Source organism: Sinohyriopsis cumingii, chromosome 14 (assembly GCF_028554795.1).
Source record: "Sinohyriopsis cumingii isolate HCF-2022 chromosome 14, ASM2855479v2, whole genome shotgun sequence".
NCBI classification, from domain to species: domain Eukaryota; kingdom Metazoa; phylum Mollusca; class Bivalvia; order Unionida; family Unionidae; genus Sinohyriopsis; species Sinohyriopsis cumingii.
The window spans coordinates 34,078,180-34,104,788 of NC_142974.1; the positions used below are offsets into that span (position 1 = coordinate 34,078,180).

The 26,609-nt window shown below is 35.3% G+C and overlaps 1 protein-coding gene across 1 annotated transcript in view; it reads left to right on the forward strand.

The window, feature by feature from the left end:
* LOC149783548 (uncharacterized) overlaps positions 1 to 21,747 on the forward strand; it is a 103,411-nt gene extending 81,664 nt beyond the window's left edge. Inside the window, exons 12-14 of the mRNA XM_089931817.1 lie at positions 14,205 to 14,768; positions 17,651 to 18,344; positions 19,697 to 21,747. Coding sequence (XP_089787943.1) covers positions 14,205 to 14,768; positions 17,651 to 18,344; positions 19,697 to 19,788 — 1,350 coding nt within the window. The 3' untranslated portion in view covers positions 19,789 to 21,747. The remainder of the gene's footprint in view (positions 1 to 14,204; positions 14,769 to 17,650; positions 18,345 to 19,696) is intronic.
* Positions 21,748 to 26,609: the final 4,862 nt, after the last annotated feature.

Below are 26,609 nucleotides of genomic sequence, written 5' to 3' on the forward strand. Positions count from 1 at the left end.
GCCAAAGTACTGAAGGTCAGATTTCTCAAATTTTCGAACAAAACTACATACTCAATATCATGTCACTCAAGTCAGCTAATACACAGGTTGAGTAAATAATCAGGAAATTATTGTTTTATTCAGGTTCACCACGGATGATTAGACTATCTTTTTCAAAGTTTCACAGTTGGATCCATTGAGCATCAGTTGGCTTAACTGATGATGTTTTAAGTAATGTCTGGCGGAAGAAGTTGGTTTGTACAGGCTGACTAGAGCAATGGAGTGATTCCGTTATCTGTAAATATAGTTAGCAGCTTCGTACTGTGACGGGCTGTGAACACATCAAATGTTGCCACTGCTTGCTAATTACATCTAGCAATGGGCAGCTGGTCATGTGTAGTCATTCAAGCTGATGGGCTAAGTTGAGGTGGACCACTCTTAAGCCATCGTGGTACTGCCTAGATTGCCAGAAAGAGGCGCAACTTTGTGGAGTGTTTAAAGGAAGATATACACGTGTACTTTAGTAGAAGATTATAGTTTTGTGTTCTTGACTGCGTTGTCTCCCTTTTTTGCTGAATGTAAGGAGTATGACTTGACGGATTTTGTATTGGTTCTGATACGGGTATTAGGGCAGTTGTAACAAATGAATGCTCGTTGTCCTCATATTTATGTTCTTTTGTATTTTTTGATGAGGTTAATCCACTAAATTATATGAAAACGTTGACAGGCAAAACCACTTCATTAAGTTTACACGGACATGCTTTCTTCTTCTCAAAACAACGAATGTTGAGATCCAAGAAAATAAAAATTGCTACAGTATCTTAACTTTATTAGCAAATAACGATCACTGAAAACTCCATTTCAAACTAGGAGGGAAAACCAAAACAAATGGGGTCGTATTCGATTTTACACTGTGACAGAGCGAAATCATATTTGGAAGAAAGCAATATAATTAGGCTGAGGAAATAACGAATACAACATATACAACAAAATCAAGAATTAATAAATCAGACAAGCTAAATGACAGTAATGATAATAATATCATATGATGCTGATAATTTGAAAAGTGTAAGCAAGAAAGTAGTATTTACGGACATTGCCATTAGCATCTAATAATGAAGGTAGTGAGTTGAGAATTGTGTCTGATGCACATCTCAATTTTCTGTTGTAACAAGATGAATTTGAAATAGATCATACAGGGAACGATTTGAAAAAAAAAAACATTTAATGTTTATTTCTGTCATAACATATTTCGATTTGCAGTCATTTGAAGTCAGTGTCTGCATGCACAAAGTTCAACGAAATTTGCACTGAAACTTAAGCATTCACAAATCCTTGACAAAATAAGATTTCTTAACTTTGTTCTTATTTCATTTTGGACAAAATTTCCACTCCATGCACGTTCACAGAACCGCCATTCACAGTTGGTTAAATATCGAGGACACGAAGTCAAGAGAGAAATATAATTTTATGCAAGTTTCCTTCATTAATTTAAATTTCATTTGCGTTCATCTGGTCAACGAGATATGGCACTTTGCCTATTTTAAATCCAAATTGTAAATATTTGGTTTTGTTAAAGAACACAGATTTAATGTTTAGATTGGACATTTACAAGCTGTTTCTAAGTCTACTTCCACGTGACGTACATGAAGTTACTCTCATACTGAAATTTTCAACATGATATCCATACTAATTTTCATTTCTCAAATTCTTGTCTGAACAACTTTTTTATATCTATGGACTACATTTTAAATACATAAAAAGTTACATAATTGTATGGAGATTTTCATGAATATGCAAAATGAATTGAGGAGATGGTGAAGAAAGAAAAAAATGAAAAATCATGTGAGCTGTACAGTAAGTATATATTTTCTTTCAGTCCATAACACAGTTAAAAATATTAAGAATTTTTATATAGTGAAATAAATTGGTATGCGGATAAACCCTATTGTTCCAGAGACATATATTTATGAATGATATCACCCAGTTTTATATCCGGGAACCACACATTTTATGTTCCCACGAAACCCCCGTCTCTATACAGATATCACATTTTATGGCAAAGAACAATGATGGCTACGAATGTCCAATCTTGTCCAACCATTAATCGTGTGTTAATAACATCAGGGAGATAGCGGAATTTGTAGGCAAAATATATAACAACTTTGCATCATTTTGTGTGGGTGTCAGGTATTTACTCTGTCGAATTCCATTGAGAATGATGGAAAGTCAGATGGTGGAGAACACCAAACTGAAGATGGGCATATATTCTACTATGGTGGAGAGTTTGACAAGTCCATAAATGGAGTAGGCTTCCTTATAAACAAAGCCATCAAGGCATATGTGCTTGAATGTTGCTATATATCTAGCAGAATCATTTACATTTATCTGAAAGCATATCCCTTTAACATCACAATTTTCTATCTCTATGCTACAACTACCGATCATGATGATACAGAAATAGAGGAGTTTTACAGCAAACTCAAAGGTATTCTAAATATGGTCAGTAAAAAGGACATCCTTATTATCCATGAAGACTGGAATTGGAATGTCAAAGTTGGCAAAGATGCTCTAAAAGACTGGGAAGATCATTGTGGACCTTCTTACAATGAGCTTACCAATGAAACAGGGAGACGGCTGCTCGAGTTTGCAAGCTAAAACAACTTCGTACTAGCCAACACCCTGGGATAACATAAAGCTTCACGATGCTGGACATGGCACGCACCAAATGGAACCCATCATAACCAGATCGACTACATACTGGTTCACAACCGTTACCGATCTGGCATCAATGGAGCACAAACAAGGATGTTCCCAGGTGCTGATGTTGGGAGTAATCCCGACCTCGTGATTATGAACTTCTGAGAGAGGCTGTAGAAAATTAACAAGCCAAAGAACATCAGACTCAAATTCAACCTTGAACAACTGAAGGACCCTAACATCTGCAAGTCATTCCAAACCACAATGTGCTCCACTCCTTGTGGTGGATGGTGATGTTAACGTGATGACAGACACTTTCAACTAATTATTGGGCTCCTTCACCCGAAGAAAAATCCCTGGGTTACAGAAGAGATTCTGAAGTTGTGTGATGCCCGAAGAGACCTCAGAAACACCAGACACACAACAGGGGCAATAGAGTACCGAGCAGTAAAGAAGAATATCAGAAATAAAACTTGAAGAAAGCAAAAGAAGGTTGGATTGGACACAAGTGCCTGAAATAGAGAGCAGTCTGATAAAGAATAACAGCAAAAAGGCATTCCAAATTGTGAACGACCTCACCAGACAGAAGCAGCCATGAGTCAGTACCATTCAAGACAAAAATGGAAAATGCCTCACAGAAGCGAGTGACATTGCAGAAAGATGGACTGAGTATTGCAAAGAACTCTACAATCATCCGTCCACAGGAGACCCAGAGGTGCTTGAAGTTCCAAACTCTTCAAATGATGAGGATTTCCCCATTCTCAAAAAAGAAGTGGAATCAGCAATAAGAGCACTGAAGAATGGGAAGGCAGCTGGAGTAGACAACATCCCAGCTGAAGTTAGCAAAAATGGATGGGGGGAATCAGTGATAGAGCTACTAACAAAAATCTGCAACAAGATCTGGCAAACAGGTGAATGGCCAAAACAGTGGACCCAGTCACTATTATAACATTCCCCCCAAAAGGCAATCTCCAGCTGGGCCAAAATTATAGAACTATCAGTTTGATCAGCATGCCAGTAAGGTCATGCTGGAGATCATATTGGACAGACTGAAACCACAAGGAGAAGAAATCGCTGAAGAACAGGCTGGGTTCCGGAGTGGAAGAAGCACAACATAACAAATATTCAGTCTCAGGTTTCTATGTGAAAAATACTCACAACATCAACAAGACATCTATTATGTGTTCATATATTTCAAAAAGGCCTTTGACAGAGTGTGGCATGAGGCATTGTGGGGCACAGCGAAGAAGTACAACATGGGTCCAAAGTTGACCAATACCATCAAGCAGATGTTCGCCAAGGCTACCGGTGCAGTAATTGCCCAAAGTGCTGTGGGGAACTGGTTCCAGACAACATCGGAGTACGTCAAGGCTGTCTCCTGTCACCCACGCATTTCAACATCTACTTAGAGCGCATCATATGGAACAGTCAGCATTGGAGAGCGTAACATCAACAACCTCCGCTTTGCAGACGATATTGATGGGCTGGCAGGCAGTGAAGACGAGCATGCCACCTTAGTGAAGAACCTGGATGAAACATCTTTCCAGATTTGACCTGGATTTAAGCGCTGAGAAGACAGAGCTGATGACAAATAGTGGCAAACAAATCCCAGCCAAGATTTAAGTCAGAGGACAGGAACTGGAAACAGTGAACCAGTTCAAATATCTTGGTTCTATAATCACTGAAGAGGGATCAAGAGCAGAATTGTTTTCAAGAGTAGCACAAACAACATCAGCTATGTCAAAGCTAAGACTCCTCCGTAGGGACAAAAATATTTGTGTGAAAACTAAACTCAGACTATTGCGAGCACTAGTCATCTCAATCTTTTTATATTCAAGTGATGCCTGACAGCAGAATTACAACGAAGAATCCAGGCACTTGAAATGAGATGCTACAGAACCATCCTTGGCATCGTATATGGACCACATCACAAATGAAGAAGTGCGTAACACCATCAGGCGCAAAGTAGGTCAATATGAAGACCTCCTCACCACCGTCAAAAAGAGAAAGCCGAAACGGTATGGCCATGTCACTAGAGCCAACAGTCTATCCACAACAGTCCTGCAAGACAGCGTTCAGGGTGGAAGAAGGAGAGGTAGACAGATACAAAATGGACTGACAACATCACAGAATGGACCAGGGAATGTTTTGCGGAGACACAGGCATTTTGCACATGATCGAAAAAAGTGGAGGGAACTAGTCAGATGTTCAGCAGCACAGCGCCTCGGCGAGAGACTGATGATGATGATTTTGATTCTATTCATTGCCTCTGAGAGGTTTAAAACAAACATCAAGAGGGAGAAATTATAATACTCTCTTTCTCTCTCTCTCTCTCTGTTGCTCTTTATCTCTTTTTCGCTCTCTCTCTCTCTTAACAATCATTTTGAAAATAAAAATGAACTGGAGAGATTAATATTATGACAGCATCATGAAATGTGTGTACATCGGCAATCTAATAATCGAAACCTTCATTCGATAGCTGAAATTTCGACCTGATGGAAGAAATTCTTCTACGTCATTTTCATTTTTTTAAAATAGAACTTACAGACTGTTAGGTTCAAAAGTAGACCAATGAACACAAAAAGCTTACTATATTTTCTTCTTTTTATTTTCCTAAAATGTTTCAAAAGTAAAAACTAAAACGTATTAAGACTACACTAATAAAATTGTAAATTATAAGATTTTGAATCCAAGACACACATGAATATTAAAAACTATGTTTAAAACTAAAACTTCTTGCCTGGAATTTACTCGATTTACAGTTCCCAAGAGTTCAGTATTTGTTTTTCAAAAATATACCTATAATTAATGTCAGAGAATAATACTTTAAACTAGGGGTCTCAAACATGCAGCCCATGGAGTGAAGTTCTGTGGCTTGCAATGAGACCCATACTTTGTAAAGTCATAAAACAGTTGAAAAGGTTTTAGTTGTGTGTCCTTTGGTACACTGCACTAGTTATTGTGTCACCCGGGTAGAGATTTTAGTTTGAGACCCCAGCTTGAAACACTTTAGTAATAAACAATGTACTGATCTCCTTTACATAATGTTTTAAGGAAACCTGCTAAGTCTTGGAACTGTTAAGAATAATAAATCACCATTGTTTAAAGTTCATACTCGTGCAATGTTATAAGTTGTCATTGTAAATAAATTGCAGCTATTCTGGATGAGGGATATTTAAATGAAAAGGTTTCATAACATGTTTTATTTTAAAATTGATGTGCACACAAATCTATTTTATTTGTATACTTTAAAAATAGCTGCCTATAATTCAGTAAGATTTGCATATAAAGTTTGTGCAATTCTGTATGGTTTACATCAAAGTTAGCCTTTTCTTGTTTTCATCTCTTATCACCTAAAAACATTAAGTTATAATTTTATCTTAATACATTTAAATAATATATATATATATAACTTCAAAAATCACAACGACAACCAGTTGTATTTCATTAACAGTAATAATTTTGTGGTTTACCTGAGCACAATCTGCTAAGATTGATTCTGAGAAATCAAGTTTATTTCAATTATTGTTTATAAGTTGCAAGTAATACCCATCATGTAAAAAGAGGGTCCCTTACACCGGTATATGCCGATTTTACCGATAAAATTTGCCTCTTCACAGGAATAAGATGAGGCGGTTGGTATTCATGTACTGAAACATTGTACAACATGTTTTAAATCTTGAAAGCAAACTGTATCAATATACATGTCTTTGAGAAGCCGACATATCATTTACATACATTGGTAATCACACATCCCTGCCAACCTTGATCAGTGATTCTTGGCAACAACACAGTACCAGAATTAGAGTCGGCTTTCCAAGTTGGTCGGTGGTAAGGATTGTTCATTTTATTCAAAGCGAAACAATGCAAATTAATTGTTCATTTAATTCAATGTGAAACAATGCAAAATTAAAGCTCTACTTTGTATGTTTCATAGACGTTAATCCAAGCAGCCACCTTCTGCTTCATTCCATTAGCGTTGAAGAAGTATGAGTATGGAGATATTTGTTTGTCGTCGAGTTTAGTTTTTTTGTATACCTGTGGTGCTTTTATTTGCTCTTTATCAAAACAAGTTTGCAACTACATGCTTATTTGCTTGTGTTTCGGCATGGTTTAGATTTTTCCTGTTTCTATTTACAGATGACAGTACGTTATATGATCTAGCAATTCTGTAGTTGAAGGTTTTCACTCATACCGAGTCAATAAATGTAAACATTATATGCGGTGCACTGACAAACTTTAACTATTTTCATTATAATTGAAGTCTAAACTAAAGTTAATTGTGTGTGGATTAAGCTTGTGGCTGACGGTAGCATATTGAAATGGATTTCCAGTATAAGTGTTTCCACACAGTATCGTGAATTTCAGCCTGTCTGCAACTCAATAAAGCTTACTAAGTTACAGAGAGGATACAAGTCATGCTGCATAGAGCAAACGACAGTGTTGTGGTGTTAAACCCCAATGTTGTCGTTATGTGCAAAACGTCGTGTGTTCCAAATCACATGAATAATATCAAATCTTGAAAGATATTGGTCCGTTAAAGGCAGATTACGTCACATTAAGCCGTGTAATGTCTCCATCAAACTAAAAACCTGGTCATTTTTCACACGTGTGCAAACTAATTAGGTATTAATCGGCGACATCCTGGGTCAACCAACTTCAGTCGATAGCTGGATCATAAAATGTCATTACATCAGCATTGTAAACATAAGAAGTCAAAAGCACGATATGTTAGATTGTCTTCAGTCCAAGCTGGCGCTTCACTGTATTTCAGCACTCCAGCGTTTTATCAATATTTACCCGGGTCTTATCTGTATATAATGCACACTTTTCTGCTCAGATCCGCTTAAAAAGGCGAGCCTGTCTGTCTCTTCATTCCCTCTCGAATCAATCTGTGATCATGTACGAAGTTTGTTATTATTGGATTAGCTACTTATGGAATTTGACGAATGTATCACAGAACTACTTTTGGAGCACTCATGAAAAAGAATGGAATTACAAGCATGCGACTTCTTTGACTGAATAAAGGGGTGACGCCTTTTAATTATAAACTGACTAATTGAACGTAATTTAAAGCTTAAATATTTATTATTCAAAGAACGGTTTATGTTAGATAGCTTTTTTACCAAGTCATTTCCATCCTTCCAAAACTTAGTTACTTTGGAAGAAAGAGTGAATTTATGTATGATAAACGGCTGCATTGGGGCTTTAACTTGTGAATGTTAGTAACTCATTCACTTCATTTCCTTACTGCAAAGTATTGTTTACAATATAAGTTTACTCCACTCTATGCAAGTAATAAATCATGCAATGATGAGATTGTTTAATTAGCATTTGCACTGGTGAAATATGGTCTTGTACCAACTCTTTCCATCATTACCGGTACGAGGTACCTAGAGAAATGGCTGGAAGAACCTCACAACTCTTAATCTTTGATTTATAATCACTGAGAAAGAATTATGCAAACATCATTACTTTCGGTAATATTGACTTTCATGCTTCCCGTTATATCTAAAGTACGACTCAAAAGAATACCGGACGACAGATGTCAATGTATACATAAGAGCTTCCATCCAGTGTCGCATACGTACATGTCATTTGTTCATAATAAAGTGCGTTTCAGCATCGCTTTGAGAAAAAGGTGAAAAACTCTTTTAGCGTTGTAAAACACTAGCAGTTGTCAGATGATATTTCCATATGTAACTGAAAAATAGTACACCAGTATATTATGTCAAGAAAACTAATGGCTGTGATAATATCTTTGTACCTGATGAAATTGCATTAAAAACTTTCAGATATAGGCTGTGTAGAAGATGGTATGACTAAATATGTAGATTTGGTAGACTTTGACAGTTCTACTCGAACTAGCTTAACATTAGAATATGTATTACAAATAAAATCTTAAAACATCTTGTTGTGTAAGGAAACCATGATTTGGTTTTATATTAAAGAACGCATTATTTATAAATGCTTATGTAAGTTATTAAGAAATCACCGACATAACGTATAGAATGAAAAAAATTACCCACTGGAGCTGCAAAAAATAAAATTGTATTTATTACGAGTCTAAAATGATCGCTAAAGCTAGAAATCCATGTTTGAAACACTAACGTTTCGAACATTTGATTATGTTTGAAAGGAATATTTACTTTTGTTCATTGTAATAAAAATATTGAGGGTACTGCAATTGGTCATAACATCGCCCATGTATTTTGTGTTAGTTATTACATTCTATAGAAATACTTGTACAGTATTTGAGTAAAAATGTGTCTGCATAAAAATCTGTAAGACGTCCACCTTTTGCAATTTTCAGATAAAAAGTATAATTTTCTGTTATTTTCGCTGGGTTTGACTTTACTGCATAATAGGTATTCTCTTTAAACTAAAACATAACCGATATAATTGTTCTACACGTATAATTTGTATTTTACCTTCACAGGTTGATATCACTGGGTCCTTTGAAAACTTAATGCTGTTATTAAGTGCATTACACATCCTGTAAAGAATTATTGAGTCATTTTAATACTATCACATACTGAAAAATTTCGATTTTCATGTAAAGTAAAATTTTAACTGGCTTCCATAGCCTAAAATTATGAAATGAGGATATCAGGGAAAATTAAGCAAAAATTTAACTGGTCATGTACACATTTTTGATAAACGTTTTGGTTGAAATTATGCATTATATTTGTTTTTTTTGTCAGAAAATAGCTTTCCACTCTTTTCTTTCTCTACTTGGTTGCAATAGTAATAATGAACACCCATCAGTTTTACTGTATCACGTGTTTATGCTCAAATAAACAGTAACACAAGAAAGAGTGAAAACAACAAGCTTTAAAAATATAATAATTTATTTCCCCTGGCAAAATTCTGTAAAAGTGAAAAAATATATGAACTTACGGTTTTAAGAAGCAAATCCAAAAATAATCCAAGAATAATCCAAGAATAAACTTTTAGAAGTCCTAACAAAGAAATGTTCTAATGATTTCAAGTTCGAGTCCCGACGAAGAATCCAAGATAGAAGACGCTGACGTATGCTGTAACCTGTAGTGTGTTCAAATCTACAGTTCCTCGTAGAAACAAGAAATATCACTCGGGTTTTAGAAATCCGAATAAATTCCTATAAGGGCTGTCTTTGTTCAGTAGTTTCATATGAGCACATGTATTTTTCCAGGAAAAAAATAATTAAACCTTTTGAATCTAAGTAATTTGAAATAACTGCAAAGAGCACAGCATACACTTTCCAGCGTAAGAGCACAAGTAATTGAGAATAGTTCTCTAAAACACAGGTTATAGCGTATTCTAAAATGCAGTTTACGAAAATTCCCTGAAATCGAATAGGGGGTCAGGTGATCATGAAATTAAAAAAAAATTGGTTTACTCTTAAACCATACTACATTGTTTCCAAACAATACAAATAATTTGCGCCAAATCCATTAAACAATTAAATTAAAATAAATATATATTAAATCAGATATAATTAAATCAAATATACATAACAACTGACATATTTTGAGACGGACATCGGTATGTATATATGCATCAATTTGTGTATTTTCACCCCAATCAGAAATTAAATACTAGATTTGAAAGTGTTTAATGGATTTGGCTCAAATTATTTGTATTGTTTCGAACCAATTTAGCATGCCGTGATCGGGCATTTAGAACGAAAGCAGCATCGGTACCATGGTCATGCAAATACAACACAGCACTGCCAGAGTTAATAACAGGAAGACAATATGCTAGATCTGTTTTCATCTGTTTTTAAAAAATAATATTTGCGTTTTGATCACATCTGACTTAGAAATTGTTTTGTTAATTTAGTACTGTTAACTTTTGAAACACCTGATCCATGACGTGGTTTTGGTCCGGTAAGACGTCACATATCAAGACAATCAGTGTCAAGTATTTCAGATATTCACGTGCAGTTTCCTTCACCAGACGAATCTAAATCATTAAGGGAGGAAGTGGAGACCCTTCTAACGAATGGTGTAGCAGTAAGAAGGCCAAATATTCACGTTTAGAATTAGTCAGGAAGATCTTTTTAAATTGGTAATGGCAGTCAGCAAAGCTGTGAGGTCGACAACATTCGCAGGACCATAATCATGAGTGGAACCAGTTTTATAAGGGTCCTAATATCACAACGACTATGTCATTTCACGAGACTAATCTAACCCCATAAGTTGAAAAGAGGTCAAGTACGCCAGCATTGGATCATATTCCCAGATCTTCCATTTTTCGACAACTGGCTGATCCCTATTGTTTCAACCATATGCTACTCCAACACCCACGACTCTTTTGGATGACAGTGATAAATCTAGGTTTAGTCTCACATTTGCAGAAATTTGATCCGATTACTTCTTTGTAACATGCCTTAATAAGTGTTGGAATTAATTGTATGTCAAGGAAATGGGTAGTGACTGATCAAGCAGACACTCTGATTTACAAAGAGGGTGCTCCAAAGAGTTTCATTGTCCGCTTGCATATACCTCTCTCTGCTTGAAACTCTGCTAGCACGTTGAAAGCCTCACGAAGTCCTTATTTGAGCTCGGTTTTCATTGACATCTAAATTACATTACCACCACAGCTAGTGAAGGTATCAGAAGAGATTCCTGGCAGGAGTTCCAATGCATAACCTAGAACCTCAATACCTCTATACAGCTGCCTAAAGTTCAAGATGGGGTGCCCATTTTGACACAAAGGAGTAGTGCAATGTGACCGTGACTAGGACCTGACTCTTCCATTCATATCAACAATCTAGAAATGTGGGATGTTTTTATGGTTCTGCCGCGTTGCGTCAACCAGGTTGGACACAACTGTGTCATTATTGACACAGACACTTAGTCAGACATGGTGTAAGTCAGATGACAATGGGGTACAAGTGATTTTTCTCTTTGCTTTAAAGTCTGGAAGCTCCTTCAATGGACAGAAAAAGATGAGAATACAATCAGAGTCCGCCACATTTCTCAAGAGGAATAGTCAAGCGGATAACGTGTTGACGAAAATGAAGCAGTATTTTTGGTGTCTGTCAGTAGCAGAACCATGTTCAGCTGTGGAAGATGCTGTTAGCAAACCTGTTTGTAATAAGGCTTAACAAAAATACACTTTTATGCCTCCCCATTGCCAAATCAGATTGCTCTAGCAGTCAAAGTGTCAGTCTGAAGTGTGATCGACTGTCCGTCCACACCTTACCAACATTCATAATGATCCATCCAAGGGTCAAGTATTCACGACTTATCTTGTTAACTACCTGTGATGACTATTGTCATGATTCATCGATCTCATTGAGACGTTGTCGGACAATCCCAGGAAGTTACAGAGGATGAGTGTTCTCCTGTCACAGCACAGATGATCGCTCTTTGACAGCAGTCCACTGATTCTCCACCTGTACGGATGGGTTCTAATAAATGATCTATCCAGAAATATCGGTTTTCTAGCAGGTTTGTTGCCCTTAGGTTTGGAGACAAAATGCCTCCAAGGGTAATGAAACCAAGTGAAACGTATTATGTAAATGGCACAGTTCATAGGATATTTATTCACTCTGCCTCATTAAATGTGATTTCATTTAAAAAAGGATTGTTTAGTGTATACCATTAAGAGGCGATTTTTAAAATCTTTAACATCGCCTGGAAGTAGGAGCATGATTTATACCCCTTTAGTTGAAGATGGTTGCCTTCACGTCATGAAGTATATTATTTAATCTGTACTATTGAAAACTGGATTTCTGACTAAAGTTTGGCTATTGATTCAATACCCTGTTCTCTACTGGTTTTGTGCTTCTTATGATCAATATAGCCAGATGTTGTGCCCTGTCAGGGCTTTGTATCTCTTCCTGGTTAATCGGATGGTAACGATTCGGTAGGAAATATTTCATTATCTTTCTGATGGTACCTCTGTTATCTCATTGGCTACCATTCTATGTGATTTAGTTTAAATTGCCAGAACAAAATATGGAATCAGATTATTCTATTGAGAATTAAAGTCCTTATTAATGGCACTGCAGAATTGTAGGCCTTTTTTATCATTCCAGTATGGATGATATTGTAAAGCTGCTTTCGCATTATACTTTCTTTTAGAGCCTGTTCCTATTTAATGGAATACCAAGGCAAGGATATGCATTCATTGGGTGCATTTGTGTCAACTCAAGTTTTCTTTAAGTCATATTTTAATTAGCTGTCGAAGACGCTGTAAATATCACCAAATTGTAATAGTCTCGATGGAAAAATGAGAAACATTTAAGCAATCTATTCAGTTCAATTCCACTTCTGTTTTATTAACATTTATAAGTGAAAGGAAATTTCGGAATCATTGCAATTCTCATAATCTAGCACTCCCAGTCAGATGATATGATGGTGTACATGTGCTATTTATTATCTGTACTTACTGTGAAGTTTAGAGCTTATAGATAGACATGAAAGGAGCGATACATTATTTTGTTATCCCATTACCACGCTCAAGTTGTTAAAGCAAATAAGATTATTTCAGATGTGATTAGTAAACGCCATAAAGACAATGATGGGAGTCAAATAGAAAGTAATACTTCGAAGTGAACGAATAGTGTTTGACAACGTAATAACAGAAGAAATGAAGCATTCTCTCAACCTGACAAATGTCTTGAAATCCGAAACTTTTCATGGACTCATGACTGTAATATTGCAAAGGCGTAAAAGTTCAGCGTTTAACCTATTGTATCGTTAGATTATGGCGCAGGGCATCAATTATGAGCATTATAAAGAAGGGGTGGTAATTTGACTGGCTTTGCATGCAAACAAATATATAACATAGATTATGCAAAGGCATATCTCATTTTACCATGAATCTGCCATCACATTATTAGCCCAATTGTTTAAAGAAACGGTTCCATCGGTTCCTTTTCACAAACATGGCTAAAACACTGAAGAAAGGATAGAAAACTACCTAGGCTATCTAGGTTACTTCCAGCCAGCACTAAACATGTAGATTGATGATTATACCAGATTAAAGAGCTATTCATTTCCAGACACACTATGTTGGAAATATGATTCCATTTTGTACATAAATTATCCAGAAAGAAAAGACTTTTCAGAGTCGGGATATTTTGCCATTGGGAACTACCTCGGGATAAATATGCTGCAATAACCTATTTTCCTTTTATAATGCAAATACTTTCTTACTAAAAGGTTAATCATCTTCCCAGGATAATTTCAGCCATTTGGATGTTTTGTTACTGGACTAAAGCCAGGTTATTTGGTTCATCATTCTGAACCATTGTTTTCCTCTCCAAGAAATATAGGTTGCAGCGACACGTTTGTCTCACACTAAATACTTTGTCATTAGAGTCAAACAAGAATCAATGTTCAGGTAAGATTGTTGATTCTCACACAAATCAAGAAACAACTATTGTGACAAAGCATTGTTTACTTACAATCGTTTAAAAAATATTAATTGATAAGTTGTATATTTTCTTACATTGGCATATATTATCGAAAATGAAACAAGTATAATTCTGACAAACATTTCCACAAAAAAATCCATTTATTTTTTAGGACGAGAATTACTTCATTGTGCCGTGCAAACTTCACCAGGAAATACCAAAAGAAATCATCTTCCCAGAACCACATCCTCAGATGGAGAGTTCTTCGGTTCTGTGCTACGTCTTCACAGAGAAATACCTTCCTTCTCCGATATTTCATAGACTTCTTGCAGCTTGTGTTGCACACTGGCCAATAGCCAAAAAGAAGAAAGAAAATCTGATCTTTTGTGGATGCTGCATTTTTCAGCTGGGCGAGAATCACAAACTGACCCTATACTTTAGGGAGTACGTCATATTTCTGAGAGTTGACAGAAAAGGGATATCTGACAAGATTCCGTCTTCAAAGCTGTGCACTGAGGTGAGGGAGTTCATCACTGCCATGCTTATCGAGATCATTGGATACCTGGGCCAGAACCTAAAGTTTGAACACTTTATTCAGTGTCCTGAATGCAATGGTGACAATGTCAACGGCTTGATTCCAGTACCCAAGCTCAACGAGAATGCAGAAGTGGAATGTGATTTCCATGACAGCATCACTGAGTCATATGCATTGCTAAAATTCTGGTTTGACGATGTGGTGAGTACAAGAAAACATATCTGCACAAAACAGACTTATTTCGTATTGTTGCAAACACCCTGCACTTTCAGATATAGATAAGCAGGACTGTGCTTGTCTAACGAAAATAACATAGGTCTGTTGCTGCGAGTCATACAGCATTATCTCTAACAAATATTCATACATTCTAGATGTTTATTTCAAGAAGTAATAATGATATTATCTTAACCATTGAAATGATGATCGGACTCTAATATTAGGTTTCACCAGTTTATGCAATTCTGTATAGCTAGACGCAAAATGTCAGCTTAAAAACGTACTATTAACATTTGTATGTCCAATATCTCTTCATATGGTATGCAGTCATATACAGCACATCCTCTATGTTTTTATTTATCGGTTTCTACTGATAATAAAGAATCTGCCATAATATTTCCGTGAGAATCTGCTTAAGTTTGAAAATGCAATGCTTGCAATTATTGTTATATCAAAGTGCTCGAATAATTTCTTCTGTATATATGTATGTACATATTGGACAATACTCCCTGGTATTTCATATAATTACTGTCATTCCTAACAAATTATTTTAAGCTCTATGTTGTACTTTAAGCTTTTATTCTCACGAACAATACCTATTACATTTTCCTCTATAAGTTATACAAACTTTAAGAACTGGAAACAGGGAAACGTATTATCTTAAATTCTACAAAATGTAAACTTTATTGATAGTGTAAACGTAAATGCTCCTAAATTGGGTCCAAAAATAAAAAAGAAAAGCTTCACCTCAAAACGTTTGACAGAATACTCGCGACTTCATGAATCGAGAAGATTAAGGAACTGTCTTACTCATATAATATGGCGACTGACTGACTCATTTAATAAATCTAAAGATAACGTTAATGTCAAAGACTGAAACTAGAATCTTGCTTAGATTCTCTTGTCAGCTGAGGTGAATGTACTATGGCATATAAACGACCTTAAGTACGTGTAGTACATGTAGACCAAACATTATAAAATGACTACACTGTTGAATAAAATAAATGTTGAAACCGACAACAATTTACCTGACTCACATGATGCAAAAATGTGCTAATTTAGTCACCATCAAATAGTTACAGATATTGCTTTTGACTTTCTCTTTATGAATAGGTTGGAGATATTCAGAGCAGTAACATTAATTCAGTTATGCGAAAAATAATACATGGTGCCAACATTTCTTTTTACCAGTTTAGTCGGCCGCTTCTCACTCCTGCTAAGCAGCTGGATTCGACTCCGACTAATGATTCTTAATTATAGTTATAAGAAATGTTATGCAACAACACAGCCTTCATTTAATAAGCTCACGTTCTCTGCTTTTTAACTCTTTATTGCTAGACTCATCTAGTGACGACGTGTAAGAGATACTCATGTCTGTGTCCTCGGTTTGCTTTTAAGGTTTTACTTTTTTATGTATATTTAATTTGCACTGTTTGTTAGTTATTTATTAAAAACGATTATTTCATCATATGCAAAGAATAATTGTATTTTGCACTTGACCTTGCCCTAAATGAAATTCAATTTCTCCCTGACTTGAATCACTAATTTTTTCTAAATTCTGGAAACACCAAACATATAGTTAATATTTTCTCTATGAGTGTTGACAATTATTAGAATCAATACCATATCATGTGTCACGGACAAAGTGTTTACCATTTTCAAGCAAATATCACCACGACACGGGCATCACAGGCACATCAACACTTCAAATTTTGGAATTATTTTGGATTACCATGAAGTTTATCCAGTAATTTAATATTTATGACTTGTGTCAGTAATTCTAAGATTATTTGGGATTTAATTCGCATTAAAGTAATTTCTTGTTGCATCTTCCACTTTATATTTTAGGGAAATAAATTATTTGTTGAATTTCACTAAGCTTGATGTTTCACAATCTTTTCTATTTCTTAGTTTAACACAACAGGAAATACTTTATTTTGTCATACCACACAGAAGCATACTTGAAAGTTGTTTTTCCTTCTGCTCACAATATTTTGGTTCAAGCTCCCTCATCTAAACCAAGTGGTCAGAGATCTTTTGCAAATATGGTAACGATTTTGAGTACACCATTGTCATCCTTATCATAGTGCTCAAAATATCATAATGTCCATACACCAAATGCATACAGACCGAGCCTGAAAACGTTTTTCATTTTATCATAATGTACACAGCGAAAAACGTGTAAACAATACAGCATAAAATTCACGCCGAAAAATAGCCCTACAATTTCTGGATTTATTTGATTCTCTTGCAAGTTTGTTTCCACCATGACCATAACCCGTGCACAAAGATAAAAATTAGAAACTGTTTTGCAAATAGTACAACGTGCATTTAATCTATTTTGTTTGTTTTATTGTTTATCATTTGAAAAAGTCATACAAATGGAGAGGAAATTAAAGTAGGTTGTGTTGACCTCTAACATTAGAGTTGGAGAGTAGGAGAAGTAAAGCTTTCGGTCCGGTAGTTTGCTGAACAGTGTGAGAAAAATTCCAATATTTGTGAATTTAGTACTCGGACAAGGAGACAGACGTGGGAAGTTGAAAGTAGTAATGAACATTCACCACTTTCATCTGTGATTGAATATTTTATTGTATATATAACCTTCCTTTGCTTATCAATTGGGACTCTCTAAAACACTCATATAAACTTTAGTTTTGCAATATCGGAACTTAAATGACTGCCATTAAGCAAGTAATCAGCCACCTGATTTTGTCTTAATTCAGTATGCTGTGGAACAGATATGTCCTATTGTGTTTGCGGTTTCTTTGTGCTTTTTGGGCGCAACTTTGTTGTCATTTCCTTTCCTCCAAACTGTTATTAACTGTTATTTTGCTTTTTGTATTTAAAGTTATTCATATTTTCTTCAGAACAAAGGAGGCAGTCAGCAGCAGCATCCCGTGGGGCAACAAGAACAATCTAGCTTTGTGGAGGGTGGTGAAGATGATGCTGATGCACCTATTACAGAAGAACACATCAACCATGCTCGCCTTTGTATTGCACTAACAAGTGTTTGTGCCAATGCTCTAAGAAAGGTTCTTCTGATCCAAGTTCCAGTGTCCAACGCTAATATATACCAAGCAATCATGGCCAACAAAGCCATGTTAACCAGCAGAAATCAAGGGCGTAAACCTCTACTTAACAAGGACCAAAGTCAGCTTGTCTTCCCAGACCCAAAAGGCCGTTTCACAGGCAGTATAGATGAGTTTGACGTTTCTTTGTTATACACATTAATCAGAAATGTAAGCTCAGTCCCAGCACCAACATCACGCTGGGGAAACCTTCCAACAGAGCAGCCGAGGGACACAAGCCTGGGTGCTAGTGTTGAGAGAATCCGTTTGTACAGGAATAGCATCTCTGGACATTCTGCAGATGGAAAGATCAGCCAACAAGAGTTTGAGCACTACTGGAACAAGATTAATGACGTGCTTGGTGACATTGAAAATGTAATTGGCTCCCATGTCTTCAAGGAAGAGTTAGAAAAGATTAAAAATCAGGTCATCACACCACATGAAGCCCGTGAGTTACAGAAGCTATTCAAGGACTACAAGAAGCAAGTAGATGGTAAATATATTATAGTTTACGCTCTCTCTCCGGCAATAATATTAGAAATCACCTTCCTGTAGAATAAATGTATGTGCATGGCTTAATGGCATCTCAGCATAATTCTGGTCATATAGTGTCAATTCACATTTTAAGATCTAAAATATATCCATTGAGTTATCAAAGTGAATTAGGACAATTTGGATAAGTTTTGAGGGATAACTTGAACATCGCCAAATAAAAGGACTGCCAAAATTCAGTGATATATGTTGTGCATTTTTCATAGTGTTCATGGCTCTGTACTGTTTTCATGAGTAATAATTTGTAAAAAAAATATTATAGAGGATATGGTAACACTTTGCAATATTCCGTCATCAGTTTCTGAGGAAACAAAGAACTCTTTCTGCAAATATTCTGAAACACAAATATATGCTTTTTGGACAATCTATGGTCATAAACTAAGAACAGAAAGAAAAGAAATGAACATGCTGCGTGAAAACGTCACAAATAATTCAATTATCAACTATATAAATCTGAAATTAAAATGAGCTTACATTTTGAATTAAATCCAAAATAATCATAAAATGTTCAACACAAATAGAGTGTTCTGAATTAATTCCAGATCATCAAATTTGCTGGTCTGCCAACAGTCCTGATGTATCGTGATGTCATTGTATTGAGCTCTTTTGAAATATTTTTTCTCCAGAGTAAAATGAGCACAATGTAAATCCAATGAATAATCCAAAGAAATATTTGCTCACAGGTTATATCGAAACACAACATTAAACACTTCTGCAGACTGATGTTAAAATTAGAACATAGGAAAAAAAAAGGAATAATAGGACACAATTCAGTGTCCACTTCTTTATCTGATGCACATCTAACGGTGCAGTAAAGTTCAGAATTCCCCTACTGGAGGCATCTCACACACCTTTATAAGCAACAATCCTCACATCTCCACGAAGTAGTATTCTACCACATTAACCAAGGATCCAATCAGAATTTTCTCTAAATTCATAAACAAGTTTATATTAATATTAATTTTAAGAACTGTAAACACCTTTTTATAGTTCTTATGCATTCTAATGACATCTCCAAAACGTTGCACTCATTATAAATATAATCATGTACTAAACGGTACACATAATATAAATGTACAACTACTAGTAAATGATTTCATGTTATATGATCGAGTTGAATAGTTGCTGCTACTTTTTATTGCTTATATCTAACAGTTGTCAATAAAACATATACAATTGTCAAGGTTTCGTGTTGACGTGTTTCTTTCCATTCTTGAAAATAAACACAAATTTTCCTTTTGACCATCATCCTGTGCACTGAATCATATATTGGTATTTTCGTTTTATTTTCAGATGCAGCAGGTGACATTCAGTTAGCAGTACAGACAGTTCAGACAGCAATGGACAAAGTTAGGTCAGCAGTGGCTGTAATTCAAAAGCTGTAATAAATGACAAGCAGTTTTGTTCTTCTTGTGTACAAGAGCAAACCTAAATATCGAATAAATCGTCGACATCAGAGAACATGCGCACGTAATACATTCGTCTAATGCTTGAATACATATAAGTTGTGTGTTACCTGCCTTTGCAGACATCTGTCAAAGAAAACCCCAAACACTTTTAAAGGAATCATTAAATATTGTGTATGTAGCTACACCTCTCACATGGATAAGGGACAGTAGTGTTTTGCCAAGTTAGTTATAGGTTATTAGTGATGATTAAAAAATGTAAATATTTGCGAAGCGCAGCTTGTTTAACAATTACTTCTCTGGGGGCAATTACTATTTTTCACAATATGTCATTACAGCTTTAGTTCTGTTAGCATCATTAAGTGGTATGATCTTGCTTTAGTCGAGTCAAAAAGATTACAATTATAGATAACACGGACATTAATGATTAACAAAATGGCATTCTGAATATTTTGTAATTAAAGGGTTCATGAGTGGGTATCGATGCCTTGACCTAGCTCAAAATTTGCTCAACTTTAAAAGGGATCTCAGGTGAAATATTTGATTTTGATGCATGATGGATAATGCTGACATTAATGAAGAACATTCGTTTTTAAACTCTATAACCCACAGAGACATTCAATTCAGGTTTCTCAGTAGTTTGTAAATTTGTGTAATCTTTACCGTATAAAGAAAGAAATATAGGTTATAATAAGGGAGATAATATAAATTACAACAATGTACACATACAAATTTCGTATATTAATTCCCTTGTTTAACTTCTACCCTGACTTAGACTCCATGTCGACAATGACACATATAATACTGACCTTTACCAACATTTCAGTATGGAGTTCAAACCTGAGGTGAACATGGTCTTTATCTTTTAGAAACATGCTTTGAAACTCATCTCATTGCTGTCATTAGTCCACTCAAAGATTCAAATGTCCACCTGAGACTTTTTCCAGTAGTTGGTCTCCTCAGTGGAACAGTTGATTTCATAATCCATGTTCGCTTTTTCATGAGACCGATACAAATGATTATATGGTCTCAAACTTTGTACACTGAAACAAGCTGTCATGGTTTCCAGTTAAATGAGGTCACAGCTCACCAAAAGATAGATTCTCATTTCTCTTATTGCAGGTATTCCCTTGCAGTTCAAGCCTCATTGATTCTCCATTTGACATTGCTGACATTATTTCAGGAAGCAACTTGATTGATGTCCCTTCAGGACCAACGTTTGCACATCAATTTCATAATTTAAGGTCATAGTGAATGCGTGTCTTTTGTGACAGGACACGATAAAAAAGGGAATATTCATTATGTTCAAATATTTCACTGCGACATATTCTTTCAGAAGGCACAGGGGTTCCAAATTTCGAGACTAGCGTGATTTTCTCAGGTGATATAATCAATTACGAATCCACATTCAAATCGGTTACATTCAAGGCAGGCTAAATTGTTTAAAGGACTCGCTATGATGAAACCTGATATTCCCTACCACAGGTTCGATTCATCTATCAGAATCAAGCAAATTATATGCTTTGGGGTTGTCTACTTGTGAATCATTTTTGACTAGTGATATGTCATTTTGATCTGCATTGTTTGTGAGTTTATTATTCATTATATGCTATGGGTTCTATAAACTTATACCTTGTAGCTGACCTTGTCCAACATTAGCTTCGTTGGTACCTGATCAATATCGTTATTGTCTTGTTATGTAAGCAATTGAAACATAACTTATATTTTTTTAAATGACAGTAGGTTTAACATTAGGATCATTATCAATAGAAGTAATTATTTGTCCTGGTTTTGAAATTCCCCTATTGAAATGCCTTGTCTATCTGATGTGTACCATATTTTATATTATGATTCTAGTAACAGACCTCTAATTATAATTAAGAAATTATCTTGTAAACATTTGTCACCTTCTAGAATAAAATTTTCCATTAGCTAAAAGTCTTTTTTTTTGAAAATATTTATTGTGACTTGCTCTGGCAGAAGACTGTAAAATCTTATTTACTGCACAAATTATTTATTCGTGCTGTATGATCTGAGCAGAATCGGTTGTATTATTGTTGTGTCCAGTATTTCATTTGAGCTGGAATTTATCTGCAGAAATTATTTAAGCTATTCGTTTCTGGAAATACAAAATTGCTTTCGTATTATATTTTTGGAAAGAGTCTTTATCTTGGATTTATAGAGAATTTAAGCGAGCAAACTTTGGATAATGTTATTGTGATTCAACTAAAGACTGTTGGTACATCGGTACATTTACAGGCAATTGGTACATTAGTGCATTAACGACAACTGGCCACTACCGTCACATCAATACCGTCAAAGTTGGAAGTTATTTGGAATACAACTAAAGTTTATTCAGAACTTTATTCATTCGGATTTGTGTCAGAAATTCATTGATTACGGTTTGCGACTTTAATTCGCAATTACCATAAGTTATTCTTACATTATCACTTTGTTTTCTCAGGAGATAAAGTGCTTCTTGAACTTACAAAACGTGTTGGTGTTCGCTCTTCTCTATTACTTATTTTAAGATCATAGAAGCGTAATACTAGATGGAAGACAAAGCTTCCCATCCTTTGTCTCATCAGTCCATGATCCAAAGTCATAGACAGCTGATCTTCTTTCAATAAATTGTAACGGAATGGACATCTCTCACGAATCCGGGATTCCAAACCTCTTGCAAAAATGGTGAGTCGGAGTGTCGTTTTATCATGCTTGCCCCCAGTGTCAAACTTCATATGTACAGAACTTTTTAAACCTGACAGTGCAAACTCGAAAGAAAATCGTGTTTTTTATTCCCACCACAATCGGAACTGCAGATGTTTGAAAAACCAAATCAACTGAACCTTTACATCCGGAATATATAAAGCAAGTACTGGGGGTCAAATGCCTTTTCAAAACAAGTGGTGGAAGTATCACGAAAGCCCAAAGTATCGCTACCGTAATAAACTTTGTCTAGGTGAAGAAGCAATCATAGATCTCTGTAAAAGATTATCAATCCTCGATTTCAGCCATAATTCACTATAGTGGAATGGGGTTTAGAGAAAAAACAAAGACCTCTCCTCTCCAACCTTTTGGTGATAATTGAATTGACCTGGCAAGTCTGAAGGTATTAGTGGTGAGCCAGATATAATAATTATGATATGCATTAATAATGCTGCATCTTAACCATTATCTAGATCATCATTAACTCTTTCCACTGATTAAAACAGTTTTCTAGTTACATCAGGCAGAATCAGCGAGAATATTGCCGAATAGATCCAAAATATATACTACTGTGTCCTGATGATGTGATTTAACTCATCATGGTTTTTGTTTTTTATTTAAAAGAGCTTACTCCCACTCATGGACAATCAATTATTTGTGGTGACATATGTTTGGTTATTACACTAATATAGGGCCATAAGGAGGATTCGGCGATGACTGAAATAAACTAAGCATATGTAAAGAGAAAGATCTCATTTAAGACTTTGAAGACGTTAATGTGAATATCTCAGGTCAGGTTTGATTGACCTGAATACAGTCAGTTATTTGCTCTGAGTACAGCGATTTGAAACAACATTTAATGAAGTTATTGTGCTTTTCGGCTGTTGAAGTTAGAGTAATCCCCTCGAGCATAGGCATGAATCAAAACTGTTATTTAATGAATATAATAAAGACCATGGGATGAAGGACAGAGAGGACGGACTGTAAATAGCTTTCGCCTCACAGATCTTTCATTCCATATGGTCATGTTTGAAATATTCCGACATAAACTATCAGCAAAGGCTACCTTGCCAGGCTGCTTGGAAACTTCTCAGCGATACATCCCATGGATTTTGCTGGATTTACATGAAGAATATTTCTCAGTCGGCCACGTCTGAGCATTTTGAGTCACTGCTCCAGCCTTTGATGTCATCCTTGTTTATATTCTCCGAAAGTATAAATATCGAATGGTTTTGAAGAAGAATTCATTATTTAGAATAAAATACCTTTCTTTAATAATACGTTTCTGATCACAATATGGATACACTCTTCAAGTCTTCCCATAGTTGCATTCAACTGGAAGAGGGTGCATCAAATGATTCTGTAAGAACTACATGGAAGCGATTTGACGCTATTCCCTCTGTCTATCGAAAGAAAGATCACCCTTTATAAATCGTACCTATGAAGGCAGACAACTTAAGCTTTTGTGGCTAAAATGTAACGTTGCAGGACTGGGATTGCTAGGTGATGGTGACACCCATATTATGTTAGATTAGATTTGTGTAATGAAAAAATATATCTTGTTCCGAAACTTTTGTTACAGGAAGAATATGTCATATCATGGAATGTTAGACTCTCGCATTTTACGTAACACTCATAGTCATAAGGGTACAAAGTGATGCCATGTGACTCCTTTATATACATCTTTTATGGTACCGAACGGAATTATATATATATATATATATATATATATATATATATATATATATATATATATATATATATATATATATATATATATGTATGTATCGATTTAACATATGTGAAATTAAGTATTATCTTCGTAAATATATGTTCTTGAAAATTGTAAACGACTTTGTCACATAGCGTGTGAACATCTATATTTATTACGTTGCATATGAAACGAAAACAATGTCACATGGGTGTTGTATCACATCATCAATGTTTGTGCCAAGCATTAAAAGAGTGATGACCTTCATAGTTTGTCTCCCCGTTATATTAGTATGGTGAATGAATTTCTGATTAAGTTTGTAAGGACCAGGTGGAAACTTACAATCAATAATAGACTTTCATGTTATATAAATTCAGAAGTTACCAAAGAAGGCAAAGTTTTCTCCTAGCTTTCCTAAGACTAATACCGGAATGGATAACACAGAGGTCTATTGCACTAATGTCAAGAGGACAAAGGTCTAGATTACCGACTGAAAGAGCAAAACTTTGCACAAAAGCATTCGGTCTGCATCACAGACCCTGGGTTAAACTTTGTGGATGCCTTTCGCTTTGTATAAGAAAGAAACAGTTCGAATTTGGCTTAAAATGTGAAAAGTAATTGGCACTGACTGCCTTAAAAAGAGGAATAGGCATATTTAATTCTTGTCTTATCCTAATTAGAAAATAAATATTTAAATAAATGTATAAACAGCTCTTGGATAGGGGCAAAAGGAAACACCCGTGCCGAGCATCTTTACAAATTGCAATACACAATCTATGATACGATACAGTACAGATACACATATAAACTTAATTAAGATTATTTGTTGCCGTGTATCTATTTGCGTGGAGGTTTTGTATAATGCTTCCGCACAATGAACACATCTCTGATAGTTATGACTGCAGATTGTTCCTTTACCCGGTCTCACCAAACAATAACCAACATTCAGAATTGAACGTATCATGTTTTACTGCAGGCAACACACGAGGAGTAGCTTTCAGATTCAATCCAAGTAAACACATGTGAGGCAACAGAGAACCTTCATGTGAAAATGATTGGTAAATAATCAGGAAAGTATTGAACTCTTATATAAGCAACACGCCTGGAATGCCTACGTTACGTTGATGAATTGCAACAAACTTCACGCACTGTCAGCTTTTTTTCTCAATTGCATTAGCATATATAAGTATGACTGGAGATAATAATCTCATTTTAAGTTAATATTTTGGAATTCTTATACCCTTGTTTCAAGTGCTAATGATATTAACTCTTACCAGAATTCTTGATTTTAGCTTGAGTACACCATATACGAATGATTTGTTCAAATATTCTTCATCTAAGGATGTTTTTATGTCCATTTTTGTTCTTGATATTATTGTAAACTGTCTTACCTTCCTCTTTGCGTATATAAATAATCAATTTGTATACATTTGTCTCCAGGGTTAAGGTAATACTCGTGTACTTTCATAATTTTTCTTCATCCTTGTAATGATATCGTTCATGTTCAGTTATTATTATGCTTGCCATTCATTGTGAAATGTATACCATTTGAAATCGGGCGCCACTTTTACTACAGTGTTTACTGGTGTTTCGGCTTCTATCTAGAGAGTGTTCATGTATATATTTTGTTCCGAATTCTTCGATATTTGGTACTATTCGTAAAAACTGAATCGTTATTTTTCCAGCGTGTGTTCCTAATACCTATCAATCCGGGCGAGATCCGTCGTTCTGGTAGTTGTAGTTCAGCTGGGTTCCAGTGAATGTCTAAAGACCAAACAAAGAAATAAAAGTCTCTCTATCCGATCTCGACTGCTACATTTATTCGATTATAACAGCAAGATAGACTTATTAAAAGTGTACTAGGTCTAGATTCAAATAGCAATTCGTAATTCTAATCTCGCTACGAAGGGATCCTATATTATATAATTGAGCAAATAAAAGTATCCTTAAAGTTATAAAAGAGTAATTGGGTAAAAATATTCTCCCTAATTATGGCTATATTTTGAAAGAAGCTGGACTTATGATGAAGCTATTAAGTCAATATAAGATAAAATATAATTGAAGGGTTATGGGGCCACTCTACATATATTATGTACGTCTGAGGGAGTGTAAGTTGAAATGGTTTACATTTGTACCATGCACACTCAAGAAGATTCTAGCATACCTCTATGTTACTTTCCTGTACTGTGGATGACATTTATTTGCTTGTGGTACCTGTGGAAATTGTACGTGATCTAAGCACACAGCTAAGCAAAATGGCTACTCCATGTGCTCGAAAACTGAGCCTGAATTAATTTAAAGTACACTATCTTTCGCAGTTATTAAAATATACGGATCTTGCCAGACTAGACAATACCAGCTTCTGAAAGTGAAAGGAATGATT